This window comes from Paramisgurnus dabryanus, chromosome 18 (genome assembly GCF_030506205.2).
Source record: "Paramisgurnus dabryanus chromosome 18, PD_genome_1.1, whole genome shotgun sequence".
Classification (NCBI taxonomy): domain Eukaryota; kingdom Metazoa; phylum Chordata; class Actinopteri; order Cypriniformes; family Cobitidae; genus Paramisgurnus; species Paramisgurnus dabryanus.
Genome location: NC_133354.1, coordinates 29,669,882 through 29,686,050, shown reverse-complemented (window position 1 = coordinate 29,686,050; position 16,169 = coordinate 29,669,882). Strand labels below are relative to the sequence as shown.

At 37.1% G+C, this 16,169-nt stretch overlaps 1 protein-coding gene across 4 annotated transcripts in view; it reads left to right on the top strand.

The window, feature by feature from the left end:
• The first annotated feature begins 330 nt into the window (after positions 1 to 330).
• gabra6b (gamma-aminobutyric acid type A receptor subunit alpha6b) overlaps positions 331 to 16,169 on the top strand; it is a 53,081-nt gene continuing 37,242 nt past the window's right edge. The window contains exons 1-7 of one of the 4 annotated variants that reach the window (XM_065287577.1): positions 333 to 619; positions 745 to 863; positions 1,138 to 1,205; positions 1,748 to 1,968; positions 2,196 to 2,278; positions 3,210 to 3,353; positions 3,567 to 3,719. In XM_065287577.1, the coding sequence (XP_065143649.1) occupies positions 582 to 619; positions 745 to 863; positions 1,138 to 1,205; positions 1,748 to 1,968; positions 2,196 to 2,278; positions 3,210 to 3,353; positions 3,567 to 3,719 (826 nt within the window). In that variant the 5' untranslated portion in view covers positions 333 to 581. Of the gene's footprint in view, positions 620 to 744; positions 864 to 1,137; positions 1,206 to 1,747; positions 1,969 to 2,195; positions 2,279 to 3,209; positions 3,354 to 3,566; positions 3,720 to 16,169 lie in introns of those variants that run through there. The other 3 variants (XM_065287578.1, XM_065287580.1, XM_065287579.1) reach the window with 3 other exon arrangements.

The following is a 16,169-nucleotide window of genomic DNA, read 5'->3' as shown; positions in this document are numbered from 1 at the left end:
GATTTTAACATGTTATAATAAATTATCTGTGGGGTATTTTGAGGTAAAACTTCACATATGCACTCTGGGAACACCAAAGACCTATTTTACATCTTTAAAAAAATCATAATAGGACCCCTTTAAGATCAATCGCTTGTGGATGCATCAACTGCACATGTAAATATTAAATATTATGAAATTGCATAATCTAATGTTACCCACAAAGAAAGTTCTTCAAAGTTCAAACTGTCAAAATAGTCTAAAACAGATACAAAAATCTAACCAGCTCTTGGGTTGTGTATCCATTCACAGCAGAGCATTGGGTTTCTGACAGTTCTTTATCTTTCCCAATTAATCTCTCATAATGCTTGATTCGATCATTGTCAATGTCATTTGGTCGCATCTCCTCCGCCTCTTTAAAAACACTTCAGCTTCACTTCAGCGGGAGTCAGAAGAAGCGCAACCGCACTAAAGAACTCCAACAAGACTTTCCGCACAAAAGCTTCAGGATTTCCCACACTAGAACTGGAATCACACAGCTCCTCACGAGTTATGGGATGTGCTACTAATACCATTTGACAAGGGAACAGTGCGCGTAAAGCATGGCTTGCTTATTATGCACGTGTTTTCTGCTGTCTTGGTAAGTAGAAAGTAGTTTTTATCTGACTTTGGATGTGCAGAATGTTTAATTTTCTGCTTGTTTGTGTGTTAATTTCAGCTTATTAGTGTGTGAAAGCGGTAATAAAGTTGTGAGTTTGTTTACAGTGCTGGACAGGTGTTAGCAAATCCACCGGCTGAGACGAGAATCTATTTGGATAACATTACGCGCATTTTGGATAGATTATTAAATGGATATGACAACAGACTGCGACCTGGATTTGGAGGTACTGTAAATCGCTACTGTTGAAATACTTAATATCTTGAACTATTATTAATAACGTCTTAAAGTTTGACGTTTACTAAAAAAGACTTGTTTTGAACATCAATCGGAATTTGTAGCATTGTGTCTTTCAGAACAAGTTTAAACGGATTCTAAGTACAAAATATATTTTTTTATTGAAAGTGCATTATTAATTTATCATTTTAGTTTGCTAAAATATATAATGAGATCATTTTAGTTTTTGCATTATATTCTTTTTGGTAAATGAAACACTGTAGGTCCTGTCACAGAGGTTAAAACTGACATCTTTGTCACCAGCTTTGGTCCTGTCTCTGATGTTGAAATGGTATGTGACATTATTTTTAAACATTATTTCTATTTACATGCATATGAACAAACATCCACTGTAATTGCATGGTTTCGGTGCCCACAGCCTCTAGTAAAGTCAGTCCGAGGCTTCATTATTCTGACATTTGGGCAGGATGTCATTACAGCAGCTTAGGGATTTTAATCTGGTTGACAATCCCTGACAGTCAAGGTCCCATCTGAGCTTTCTTTCCTCTGTTACACCATTCTTTCACTGTGTCCAAAGCCACCTCATCTGCCATGTGATATACTGTGACAATCTGAAAGACAGTATAGATAAGACTCTGCTAAGATTAGTGGAGAAAAAGATAAAAATACTATTCTTGAGTGAATGCATACTAGCCTGTTTCAAACCCGATGACACATTTCTAATGTGTCTACTATCAAATAGTATCTGTTATATTAAAATAGAAATAATTTTGTTTTTGCTACTATCACATGTTGTATGTTGCGTGATAATTCAGATTATACAGTTATAAAGGACAGCGCAAAAAATACATTGAGGTACATCTGTTTTCTTAGGAATACACAATGGATGTGTTTTTTCGGCAAACCTGGATAGACGACAGGCTGAAATTTGAGGGCCCGATTGAGATCCTACGTCTCAACAACCTAATGGTCAGCAAGATCTGGACACCGGACACGTTTTTCCGAAATGGCAAACGCTCTATTTCACACAACATGACCACTCCCAACAAGCTGTTTCGCATCATGCAGAACGGAACTGTCCTGTACACTATGAGGTGAGCTGCATGCCAAACCATTTGCTCTCCAAGTTAAAGATGGATTGTATATTGAAATGGCAGTAGAATTGAAAATATCATAACATTTTCTTTTTTAGCTTTTCATATAACGCTACAGTAATTTTATTGTACACTCATAAGCATACATTTTACCAGTTAGCTGCTAAAACGTAGACGGAAATTCAATAACTTTAAATTCCAGTGTTGGTCCTTTATTTATTTTTCAGGTTAACCATCAATGCAGAATGTCCCATGCAACTGATAAACTTTCCAATGGATGGCCATACGTGCCCTTTGAAATTTGGCAGCTGTAAGTCTCTTCAGGCACTATGTATTATTTAGACACTTCAATTATTCTTAAAAATGGCAATATTTCATTGCATTAAATAAGAAAATAATAAACCAACGGGACATTGTGTTATAAACTCAAGATCAAGATATTAATGCATTTTAAGTGTGACTCAGGTGTCGAAACACAGTATTCCTTCAGGTTTCCCTTTTAATTGATTTAAAGGTGCTCAAAGCGAATTCACGCGTTTTAGGCATAAAACATTTTTTGTTTCATACAGTAAACATCTCCTCACTATCTGCTAGCTGCCTGTCCTCTGAACACATTGTAAAAAATGCGGTCTCTGTAGACAGCACAGGCTCCGCAAACTGCAACAAAAACAAAGTGGTCAAACCTACCACCACGAAACATAACAAAGTGTGTTCCAGCCAATAAACGACAAGAAGGATTTGGGAGTGGGGGTTGGGCGCATTCATGACTCGTTCATAAAGCACAGAAGGGAGGGGAGGAGTTACGGTGCATTCACACGGGGCGTAAGCATTAACACTTCCCATTCACTTTTAATGGGTAATGTCATGCGTTGCGGAACTGAATTGTGGATCCGTCGGCGCCGCGTCAGTGCTGTTGCTCGCGGCAGAAGTTGAACGTTTCTCAACTTTTCAAGCGGCAACGCGTGCTTCAGCCAATCAGATTGCCTTATGCAAATAACCTAGGCAGAGCCAGTCAATTACGTGTATGGAAGACCGGAGAAAAGGGTTGCGGCCACTGTACCTAGCTGTTGGCCACGCTTCAGACAAGCCTTCCGTCAAGCGTTAACGCTTTCGCCCCATGTGAATGTACCGTCAGCTATGCTCCATTTTGTTTGACAACACTTCGAATGTCAACAAGAAGTGATGTCACACAGATTCGCTTAGAGCGCCTTTAATATTAACTATTGTTTCCCATACTGTAGATGCATACCCTATGACTGAGATTGTATATACATGGAAGAAAGGGCCGTTGTTTTCTGTGGAAGTACCTCAAGAAAGCTCCAGTCTGCTACAGTATGATCTCATTGGTCAGACAGTGTCAAGCGAGAAGCTAAAGTCAAATACAGGTATACTGTAGGGCTTTATTTTGCATTCAATTCTTATTACACAAATTTCCAGAAATGTTTAACCCCATCTCATTTCTTTTTCGGTTGAATTACAACTTTTGTGTTATCTTGGTTTGAATTTTGTGTAACATCTTTTATTAGTTTCTATAGCATCCCTACACTTTCTGGCTTGTTTGAATATGTCATAAGATCTCCTGTGTCCTTCACTCGCAGGTGAATACATTGTTATGACTGTCTACTTCCACCTGCAGAGGAAGATGGGTTTCTTCTTGATCCAAACATACATCCCATGCTTTATGACAGTGATTCTGTCACAAGTCTCCTTCTGGATTAACAAAGAGTCAGTACCTGCCAGAACTGTATTTGGTAAGCAACCGTTTTAATTATTTTTGGTGTTTTATAGCTTTCTCATAACACACTCATATAATGGGCCGAGTGTTTGAAAACCAGTTTTTAACCCGAATTTACAGTTTTAAAAGATATTTGATGAAGAAAGTGGCATGTGAATTACAAACTCTGATCTGTTGTGCTAGCTTTGTGTGTAACAATATAACTGAATAACACAATTAATAAAAAATGTGGCACAAAAGTGCATAAAAAGTGACTTTTGATGAGATCTTTGATTTTACAGTATTAAAATTGCAAACGTGCATTCTAAAAAAAACTTTTAAACAGTTAAAAATAATGATACACAAATCTAAAGTAATGAAGACTGAGGTAGCCACATTTTCCTATTGTGATTTTTAGTTTGTTACTCTGCTCCTGTATAGCTCAGTGGTAGATTCATGAATATCAGCTGACGTCACTCCCATCTCAAACTTGGCTTCTGCCATTTTATGTACCTGAAGTGGTCGCAAAAGAACTAGAAGCTATGCCTTCAATATGCTGTGACCATCAAGTACTTTGTTTTTTTTTTTTTGTTTTTTTTTTGACAGGGACCATACAAGCAAACATAGTTATAGTTCAAAGCCTGTAACTGATGCGCTGCATATAGAGTTTATAGCTATTGCTAATTCTCAACTCCTGTCCCTGGTTGGGCATTTCTAAGAACTTTGCTCGAAGTATCGCCTGTGTCTCTACACATGAACTGGAGCATTATGAACATTGTTTGTGTACACAGAGTTTGCTAAAAAGAAGATTTTGAACAACTGACTTTGGTTGTTTTGGCGTCCACTCGCCGCCATCTTGCCAGTCAAGATGTATCGATCTCAGAATGTGACGTAAGGAGGGAGGAGAGTAAAGATAGATAGCTCCTAAGCATAGTTCCATATAAATGCATGGCTAATTTGTTGTTTTGTCGCAAATGAAAAACAATATTGACCTTCTAGTTGAAAAGGAGCTTCATTAGAGATTCATTCATTCACATTCGGAAATCAATTCAAGATGGACACCATAACAGCCAAAGTCAGTTGTTCAAAACCTTTCTTTTCAGTAAACTCTGTTTACACAAACAATGTTTTCAATGCTTGCGTTCATGTGTAGAGATCCAGGTGATACTTCGAGCAAAGTTTCATGTTGTGTCGTGCCTTCTTAGTGTTGGCATCACACCCTAACCAAGATATTTGTTTTTATTAAAGTAGGATTTCTTTTCATGACAGTCGAGGTGCGAAATGTTGTCTTTCGCAGCCATTTCCCGTATCCGTAAGAATCTTAGACAGTAAAAGATAACAAATCCTTAAATCGTAGCAAGCTAGCCAATGCTGGTCAGTAGCCTACTGGTACTCGTTATGTACTCAAGATGGCAGCAGGCAACTGGAATGACATAAAAGGTCACATGACTGATATTCATCAATAGGTTTGATCCGGAAACACACATACTGATAAAAATATACCTTGCATTGTAAGTTGTTTTGGATAAAAGGCTCTGCCAAATAAATATAAATGTACTACGGTGAAACCGTTAATTCAGGTGGTGTTTACCCACCACTCAAACCACGCAATTGCATGGGAACCCCGCGGGCTTGGGGGGGCCCCTATTGGTCACTAGCAGTTAGAGATGCGCGGTTGGCGGTTACAGCCGCGGACTCCGCGGATAAACCGCGGATCGGGCGGATGACGTGACGAAAAATAATATTTTAATTAGATTCGGGCGGGTGGCGGATCGACTGCTTGTTAGCTGTGTCCTTCTAAGCATGCAACCTTAAAAGGTGAGCACTCTGTCTTTCAGGGTGGCAGCCTCAGAAGTTCTCAAAGAGAACTGAAATGAGACGGTCTAGCCTTCTGAGGACCCATAATTTGCGTCACCTGTTGCACGCGCCCCCAGTAGCCCCCACCGCGCCTGTCAGCAGAAAACAGCGGAGACATTTCTGACTTATTAAAATAAATATGTAATCAAAAATATTAATTTATTTTAGAGAATATGACACATTGATGTAGATTAAACTATTCAACAGTATATCAAATAATCAATCTTATGTTGCAAATATACGCAACATAAACAGAATAATATTAACACAAAACATAACTTATAATACTAAAACAGTGACAAGAAAAAGTTTTCTAATAAACTTTTATTTAATAAAGGTTTTAATTGTTTGGGATAGCCTCGGCATGTTAAGAATCCATTCGTTCTATCATTAACAGCGCAGAGAAATGAGGACGCATTTTGACATAGCTCTTATCAACGCCTCAAAAAATGAGAATTAAAAACAAAGGAAATAGAAGGTCAGAAAAGGTTTGCCTGGAATAAGTTTTACAAAGTGGTAAATCAGGATGACACCAGTGCAGACTATGTAATTTGTGCGTTTAATTTAGGCATTATTTATTTATTTATTTATTTATTTTTGTCCCGTGTGCGCCGATCGGAGACTGAGTTCACTGCTGATATTCTAGAGCTTTCTAGTCTCGCGGCTGTCATCAGCAGCGTCTTGCATCGCCCAGTCAGCGGATGGCGGGCGGGTGCGGTTTTGAAAACTGGTCAGAAACGTTGGTGCGGATGGATGGCGGACGGATGATGAGTTTTGTAATGCGGTTGCGGATGAAATAATAGCCCATCCGCGCATCTCTACTAGCAGTTAACTTATTTAATAATTTTTATTTAATGATTGCGGACCACATACATAGAAAATGGACAAAAAGAAGACTCTTGCTTAAGGCAGTGCTTGGTTTCCCAACTGGGGGTGTGTGGAGTCATGAAGGGGAGGGGGGGCGTGGTAAGCATAGCTTTGAAAGTATGTTGCATTTATTCAAACCCAAATCTAAGCCACTTATGTAAAGACGGAAAAGCATCCCTGCAAGGGTGCATATAGGCAAGTTCATGGGTATAAAGACGCGAAAGCACACCTTTGCTCAATGTGCACAAATGTAGTCACACATGCAAGTACTAAAGTGAGCGCTTGCTCGACTTTATCTATGCTATCGCAACTGCACAACATTCATTCCATTGTCAAGTTGACTTTTGAGACTTTGGGCTTCACACCTGTGATTGGTGGTTTGATTAGTGACATGCATATTCTTTTGTCGTGAAACACAGGTAGAAACATCATGATAGATTAAAAAACCATGCAGAGGTAACATAAAATCATATTCTGTCTCATCAATGTCATCAAAATCTCATCTTTAGTGTATGTCTAGTCTATATGCTTTTTGTATCTCACAGTAAGTCTGTTTCTGCAAGAGGAACATGAGAGCTATGTGATTACTTTTATAAATCCATGTAATAACCAACTTACAATGTTGTTTGCTGGTGTTTGTTAGATGAGCTTGTTAGATCAGGGCTGAAAATATTTTTCTGTACAAAGGGGGGAGGGAGGTGGAAAAAGTTTGGGTTGTTTTGACAACAGAAGTTGACTTAACTTTGAAGTTCAAATGAAAGCTTCTGTACCTTGTGGCAGCTTCAGTACCTTGTGGAGTGTCCTTTATTTTTTATAACTTCTAAGAAATGGTTTCGATAAGAGTTGACAAGCTTCTTACACCTCTCGGTTGGAATCTTTGCCCATTCTTCACATGCAAAAGTCTGTAACTCAGGGATGTTTGATGGCTTCCGTGCTGCAACTGCCTTCTTCAAATCCCACCAAAGATTTTCAATTGGATTTAAATCTGGTGATTGAGAAGGCCACTCCAGGACACTCCAGCATCTTTTCCCCAACCAAGCCTTTGTTGATTTGGAGGTGTGCTTGGGAGCATTGTCTTGCTGGAAGATCCAATGATCACCAATGTTTAATTGGTCAACAGAAGGCATCCCATTCTTCTTTAAAATTACCTGTTTTTTTTTTCTTGGAATCCATGATGCCAGGTGCAAGATCAAGATTGCCAGTTCCTGCCGCAGAAAAACAGACCCACATAATCAATGACCTACCTTTGTTCTTGGCCGTGGGAATGGTATTCTTTTGGTCATAAGCCTGACCTTTTGCACGCCAGACATATCTCTGGTCCATATGTCCAAAAAGTTGGTTTGGTTTCATCAGTCCATAGAACTGTCTCCCAGAACTCTGTAGTTTTATCCAAATTCCTCCTGGCATATTCTAGTCTACTCCTGATGTTCATTGAGGTAAAGAGTGGAGTGCATATTGGGGTCCGGCCATGAAGTGCTTGCTTATTCAGTGCACATCTTATAGTTGCCACTGAATCACTTGTACCAGCCTTCATCAGGTCATCCTGTAGCTGTCTTGCAGTCACACGGGGTTTTCTTAGCTGTCCTGACTAAGTTGCTAAGGGCCCTTGATGAAATTGTGGGCTTTCTTCCATGGCCAGACAGGTTTGCAGCTGTTTCATAAGTTTTAAACTTCCTTGTAATGCTCCCAATGGTGTGTCTGGGAATGTTTAATATTTTGGAAATTAAACTTCAGATGTGATGAAATAATCTCCTCTCTCAGCTTTTTTGGAAGCTCCTTTGTCTTTCCCATGATTGCAACTCACCTTGAAAATCTTCATGGCTGGGGTTTATATGCATCACAGCTAAAGCAAATGAAGGACTGTTATAGGCTTAATGATGTTTCAGCTCCACTTCAGGCCATAAAATCTGTCAGAAAGCTTTAAAAATAACAATATTATATTGGGGTTGAATAATTGTGACATGGCTATCTTAACAAAATATACTGTGACACACAAATACTACATCGTACATTTTCTGTGTTGATTTTATGCATCACTTAACTCATAAAGAAGTCATCCGAATTTTTATTTATAAATCCTTAAAACTCTTTGGGGGTTAAATATTTCTGATTGCAACTGTATGTCTAACTTAATTCTATAAAATCAGTATTACTGTTGTGCAATTCAAATGGAAAAAAAAAAAACTGTGGGCAATGCTGTGGCATGGAGGGCCCCAGGTCCTCTGACTTTGCTTAGGGCCCCAAAATGATAAATATGCCACTGTACAGTAGATAACATTTTGAGGCATTTTAGGTGAGCTTCCTATACAATGGATGTCCAAACGACTGATACTGAAAATGTGTTTTCATCTTAACAAGAGAAACCCAGATGAATTGGCTAAGCGTTCATTTATAACTGGTGAGATGATGCAGATTTTTGTGAGCTTTTTTATGGAGATCTTCATTCTGGTTCATTATCTTAATGCATGCTGCTTGGCAGTTATTGGTAAAGGTCTTAAATCACTTAAAGTGTTTTGGCCCCTGTTCTGTGGTGGTGTGTGATGAAAGCACATATACTGAGAGTCTCTTCCCTGCTTTCCTAAGTTTGTCATTGATTCTGTGGGTATCACAGACACATGGCCAGAGTAAAGTTCCTTCAGGAAGAAAAAATCAATTAGAAGTTGCTCTTTCATGGCTCAAAAGATTTAATTAAGAAATTAGACAATGTTGCAGTACACTAAAATGCATTTTGTGCTATAATAATGGATGAGAAATGTTTGAGTTTCTATTGAACCCTTCAATAATAATGAAATCTGATAATTGTAATGGCAAATCTGAGCTCTGTGTGTGGCTTTGTTCAGATTTCTTCTGCGATTTTTGTTTCTTTTTGTTTTTCAGGAAAAATATTTCAGCTCTTTTGGCCGTCATTAAATCTCATTGCTATAAAAACGTGAGATATTAAAGAGATCTTATCTGTGATTTTTCATTTTAATGAGTGGGCAGGATTGAAAATTAACTTTCAGTGGAGTAATGTCTCAAGTTTAGGCTTTAATGGTTAAAGGTGCCATAGAATTAAAAAACTTAACAATTTATCTAGGCATAGATGAATAATAAGAGTTCTGTACAAGTTAATGACATATCATGAGTCTCAAACGCATTTTGTTTCCTCATTCTTATGTAAACCTTGTGCATGCAGAAGACCAATCTCAATATAACACAGACTGTGATGTTACAATTAAGATGTTTACTAATGTGAGCTACTGGCATGAACCTCAGAGCCAATCAGAGCAGAGCTCAATATTATTATTCATGACCCTTTCAAATAGGGCAAAAATAGGCTATTTCGTTCAAAGGACAAATCCTAGAGTGGTAAATGGACATGTTAAAACTTTTGTTTGTTTGCACCTAATAAAGTTACATAGCTTCTATCAAAGAACAATTTAACATATTATTACAATGCATTCTTTGGCACCGTTAAAGTAAAATACATCCATCAGCTATGAACTGCAACATTGGCTGTATAGCAGTCTTGATTCCAGACATTTTGTCCTATTAATTTCCTTTATAGAGTTAAAAAATACAACTATAGTTAGTTCCTATATGCCAACAATACATATTAAGGTCTAAGTAATAAATAAAGATTACATTTTCGTGATTGTAGGTAGCATAGTTCTGGAATTTTGGAAATAAAGTAACAAATTGTAAAACTAAGTAAAAATGGCACACACTGAAAAAATAATAATGTGTTGGGTTTACTTAACAAATATATATGTATATAAGGCCGGTGCCGCGGGGGGATAAATCGTCACCGGCACTATCCCGCCCCCCACCATTAATGTTGAATTGGATTTTAATGATAAAGAGTGCTATTTAAAAATCACATTTGCCTAGTGCATTGAAAAATAAGCTAAAATAGCAATAATAGCAATAGCAAAATATCCAATATAATGTTGAATGGGATTTTAATGATAAAATGTGCTATTAAAAAATCACATTTGCCTAGTGTATTGTCTTCCTAGCAATAATAGCAATAGCAAAATATCCAATATAAGGACGGTCTGTGAGGCAAGGTCGATTTTTGATTGGTCGCTTGACAAACCAAGCTCCCCAACCCTAATAACATTCCGTAAAATTTCTTGCACTACGGAAAGCAATCACAAAGGCTACGAACATTCCATAATTTCAAGTTTTTATATTGCATTAACTAATTTCACCATGGACATTCGAAAATGGATAAAAAAAAATAAAGAAACTACAGCAACTACCTCTGGGTCTGAGCTCCCATTAAGCAGTGTTGTGCTCTAATATGTGTTTTTGTTGTTGATGTATACAGTATAGTGAGATTGTTCAGAGCTCTGTACGTTGCTCACTATAGCTGCAGTTTTTGGGGTTGTATTGCCAAGTTAAAACTTAAGGAACGTACCAAAGCTATATGTATTTTCTAGCTGGGAGAATTATGTGATCGCCCCCTCTCTGTATTTCAGACGCCCCCTCATCAGCGCGCCGGCACTGCTGGTGACTTGACAGAAAATGTGTTTATTGCACTTAAAATGTATATGTTTACTTATTTTAACTGTAGTTGAAACAGCTTAGATTGTTCTTTTATGGGATTAGTTTATAATTTATATATTTTTTTGGTTGCATTATTGATGCATTTTAAATAATGTTAAAATTGTTGTTCATTGTGGTTGTTGAGACAACAAATTGCATAGTAGTGTAGTTTTAAAGAAGCATGTACAACAATTAACAATCTTGGATCTAATGATAGGTTTTTCTTATAGATTAATTCAAAAAATAATTTCTCTATGAAGGAAATAAATGGGATTTTTAGAAGCATTTTGCTTTGTTTCATAGGAAACAATGAGCTTCTAGCTTTTATTTTGTCCTGATCATGGTATTGTGTCGTTTTGCTTGATTAATTTGGTGAGTCTGAATGAAGCATCTGTCTTTGTGGACTCCCGCTTGTGTTTCGATGGGCCCATGAATGAGCTCATTGGGCAATTAGGAGTGTATCAATCCATAATCTACAGCTAAAGTTTTTCCCTTTATGAAAAACACATTAGCAGAAAACAATTAAAGCCCTTACCAGCTGCCATGGGCCATTTGCATAAGAGAGCGAAACGTTTTTGGAATCATGATTGATATTTTACATCCTGTATTATGTCTTGTGTGAGGCATTAGCCAGACTTTCCTTCTAAAATAAGTTATACTGGATATGAGTTTAGCTTGTCAAGCTGGTCTTGACTTGACAGATCTGAGCTCATTGTTGAGATTTCTTCTGAAACCCCCGACATCCCGTTGCTGTCAGGCAAGTTTTTTTATAAATCATTATGATTGGTCACCATTTACATGCCTGTGGGTTTCTGGAAATATTTAAAAAATGAAAAGTATTACAAAAAAGCTTGTTCATATTCTGGGCTCATCTGCTTGCCTGCAGAATTTATAATGTGTGTTCTAGTCATATTTTCTTATGCTTTATGCATGCAGCCCCTCTAATGACCGACAAAATGTCACATATATAAAAAACTTTCTATTTGAGTTAGATTTTGGATAAAATGTTAATAATATGAATAATACTTGCTGTTTTGAATTAAAATATGTCATTTGTGTAAATTGTGTAGAACTGAAAATGTTTCTTGTAGGGGGTGGGGGAAATGGGGGGGGGGGGGTGTTGGTCGGCAGGCACAATAAACTTCACAAGAATCAGAAATGGGCAGACTAGCATGCGTCTTTTCTCCTAAAACATCTTTGGTTACAGCACTTACAGTCTTTTTGCCAATCAAAATCAAGATAACAGCATCGTTGTCCTTTCCATGAAAGGATCAAGAAAACTTTTTGGGGCACAACAAGCACAAAGGTTAACTTGCCAAATGCGGTTTGTAAGTGTGTTGTGATAGGGGAGAGCAGGGGCGAAAATATCATTTAATTTAAAAGATAATGTTTAAGACAGAGATATATTTTTGCTGTGGTCAGTAATTCACAAGTGTTGTCTATTAATGCCAGGAGGAATTCTGAAAACTTAAGTATTAATAGTATAATTAGCGAATTGTTACAGCTGGGATAAAAGTAACACACCGGTGGGTCAAAAGTAACACAACAGAACAAAATAGATTTTTGTGTTACACTTGTTTTTTGTCACGGTTTCAACCGTGTTTCTGTTGTCTCTGTTCTGATTGTTGTCATCTGGACTTGATACATTGGACATTGGACTGATTACCAATCATCACACCTGTTACCATTTAGTCTTTGTGTATATATATCCTGGTCACCTATATGTTCATTTGCTGGATCGTTGTCTTGGTTTGTGTCATTACCACAGTGTATGTCTTGGTCCCTCTTCCTGCCTGTCTATTACTTATTTACAGTACAAACTGGTTGAGAATAAAAAAAATGTACAGTATAAACACTGTGAATTAAATCAAATCAAATTAGCATAATATAATTTTTAATGCAACATTAGCAGGGGGACAAAAGGAACAAGTTTTCTTTTGTTCCGACAGGAACTCTGAGAAAATCACTTTGTTACTTTCGCCCCGGTTTTTCGAACCCAGTCTTACAAAGTTGCGTATAAACAGCAAGAAGTGTGAAAATCGTGCAATACATAGCCAAATTCCACTTTGGCGTGCATATGATACGCCAGTCCTTCCCATTCACTTAAACAGCGCATCTTTTTTTTGTCGTTTTATTTATTGGTTTCTCAATTTTTTGACATCCTAACCCAAACCCCAATTCTAACCCCAACTCCAAGCGACCATGGCTTAAATATAGAAAAAAACATGGAGAAACCTGTATATTAAATAACCTCCTTAACCTCCTAAGACCCAGGTTTTGGTTTGTCTTTTTTTTTCAGATTTCTACAACCTATTTTGGGTTTAGGAAGAACCATCAAATATAATAACCAAAATGTTTTCTAAGAACAAGAAGCAGTGAATTTGTCCATGTTTGAGTACAACAGGTTCCAGTTACACAGATTTAAGTATTATCAGTGAGTCAGTTAGTCATATTTATTTATAAAGCACATTTAAAAACAACAGTTGTTGGCCAAAGTGCTGTACAAAATGTAGACATATAACGAAATACAAGAAAACTACATAAAACATGACAACAAAGACTACACAACAATTATGCCACTTTGCTTACTCATGACTCATAAGTCATGACCATAGGCGACGGTAAATAAATATGTTTTAAGAAGAGACTTAAAATCAGCGCAAGATTGTGCGGATCTTATATAGAGTGGGAGGGTGTTCCATAATTGCGGAGCAGCGACAGAAAAGGCACGATTGCCTTTCGTTTTCATCCATGTCCTTTGAACAGTTAATTGAAGACTGTTAGACGAGCGAAGATTCCAAGAGTCATTACGCTGGAACAGAAGAAGATCAGAAATATAAGATGGAGCCAGTCCGTGAATGCCTTTATACACAAACAGCAATGTTTTAAAATGAATACGATATTTGACTGATAGCCAATGGAGAGAGATCAACACTGGTGAAAAATGATTATGGTGCAAACATCAAAAAAATTCCAACTGATCCAGGTCTTAGGAGGTTAAAGGTTCTCTAAGCGAATTCACGCGTTTTAGACCATACAAATATTTTGTTAAATACAGCAAACATCTCCTCACTATCTGCTTGCTGCCTGTCCGCTGATCAAACTGTAAAAAAACGCGATCTCTGTAGACAGCCCAGGCTTCACAAACTGCAATAAAAACAAAGTGGCCAAACCTACCACCATAAACCATAACAAAGTGTTCCAGGCTCCAGCCAATAACTATGCTCCGTTTGTTTGAAAACAGTTCAAACATCAACAAAAAGTGACGTCTCACAGATTCGCTTTGAGCACCTTTAAGGAAATCTGAAATCTAACCCTAAACCCAAGCAAAAATGGTTTAAAAAACAGAAAAAAATGAGAAACCAGTAAATAAAACGACAAAAAAAGATGCGCTGTTTAAGTGAATGAGAAGGACTGGCTTATCATATGCAAGCCAAAGTGGAATTTGGCGTATGTATTGCTATTTATACGCATCTACAATAAGACTGGGAAGGTTCTTCCCTACATTTTGCCCTAAAATTACGAGCTAAATCTTAACCTATTCAAATGCCTGAATTTTAATCCGACTAAGTAACACACATCCCTTCTACAAATGTATACTTAAAGTTTCTAGAACCAACTATTTTCATACAATTACATTGAAAGTGACAGAAGTGCAAATGTATCAACTTACACCATAGGTGGGGTTCATTGTAACAGACAGATGGTTTGTTGTAACACTTGCTAGAAAATTCAGTTTAAATGCAAAGAATTCAATACTATTCTATTTATATACTAAAACTGTAAATTGTACATCTGTCTATAACAGATAGATCTCCGCACATGGATCCTTCATCTAACCATCATTTTATTATGCATCAGTACATGTAGTCATTTTCTGCACAATTAAGAAACTAAAGCATAATTGTCATAATGTATTCCACCTGATACAGTTAACATTTTGGTTAATGAAATGTACAGTGTTTTCATTTCATTATTATTGTATGTGGCTTAGTTGTAACACTGTGTTACAACTAACCCCGCTGTGTGAAAAATGTCTTTAATTAATTTAACTAGCTCAGCCCTGTGTAATTATGTAAAGAAGCTGTGTAACAATAAACCCCGCATTAGTCTGTGGCCCGGTTACGCTAGCGGTTTTGGAAATACTTGGTTTCTGCTTCATTTGTAAGATTTCTCTGTTTTCACATACAGGCTTAAATGGGTTAATTGTCATGTTTATTTTGGTGACAAAGTCACAACTACAGTGTAAAAATGGCTTCCTCTAAGCGTGATGTGTCCTAGATCATGTGAAGTGTGTCATTTTTGCTAGCAAACCTGGCTCGTGCAAAAGTATGTTTCTCAGGTCTGTTGAAGGTGAAAGTGTTATTCCAGCGAGAAGATGTCGTGAAGAAAGCTTGATGGAGAAAAGATGTGAGCGATGCTGATAAAAGAATTGCTGTAGAGTGCAAAGATGAATAGACAGAGACATGCTATTGTCCATATCCACTGTAGATGCACATCACCATCTTTATTCCACTAAGAGCTGAAATAACCCAGAGCAGTTGATTCAGAGATGTAATTGACTGAGGTTAATTTGGACCAACGTTTTTGCTCTTAAAAGCCTTAGTTTGCCCTCAGCATTGTCTAATTTGGGATTTTGCTTTTCTTTTCTCAGTACCAACATTTCCTCCAGGTCAGGGAACCATGAAATGTGTTCTCTTCTAAATACAATCTTTCTATATATATATATATATATGAACATTTGATTTGAATTTGATGTAAAACATTCAATGACATTTTAAATTAGATAAAGGAGCTCCAGTTCTATTTTTATGTGAAAGGCATCAATTTGTTACAAGCGCTGTGAGTTTGTAAATGAGCTATGTGAAAATGCATGATTATGATTAAGATAACTTTGCTTTTAGCCATGTACAAATTGTTTCCATTTCATGTCTGCTGTGCATTTTAATTTATCATAATCTTTTAATTAGCTGAGTAATTTTTGAAAAAAAAAATACTTATAATAGCCTAATACAGCAATTTTACTGCATCTGAATATAGTCTTGGGTGAAAGGTCCTGTGATTCATTTAGTCAGTAATCATTATCATGTTTGTAGGGCTGAGAAAAACAGAAATTTGTTTCTGGGTCGCACCCCCCATTTGTTCATTATCTACACTTTTATATTCTAGTGATGCTCTCCCACATATTTTGTTGTCATAACTGTGCTTATTTCCGTCATTGATAAATGGCAGA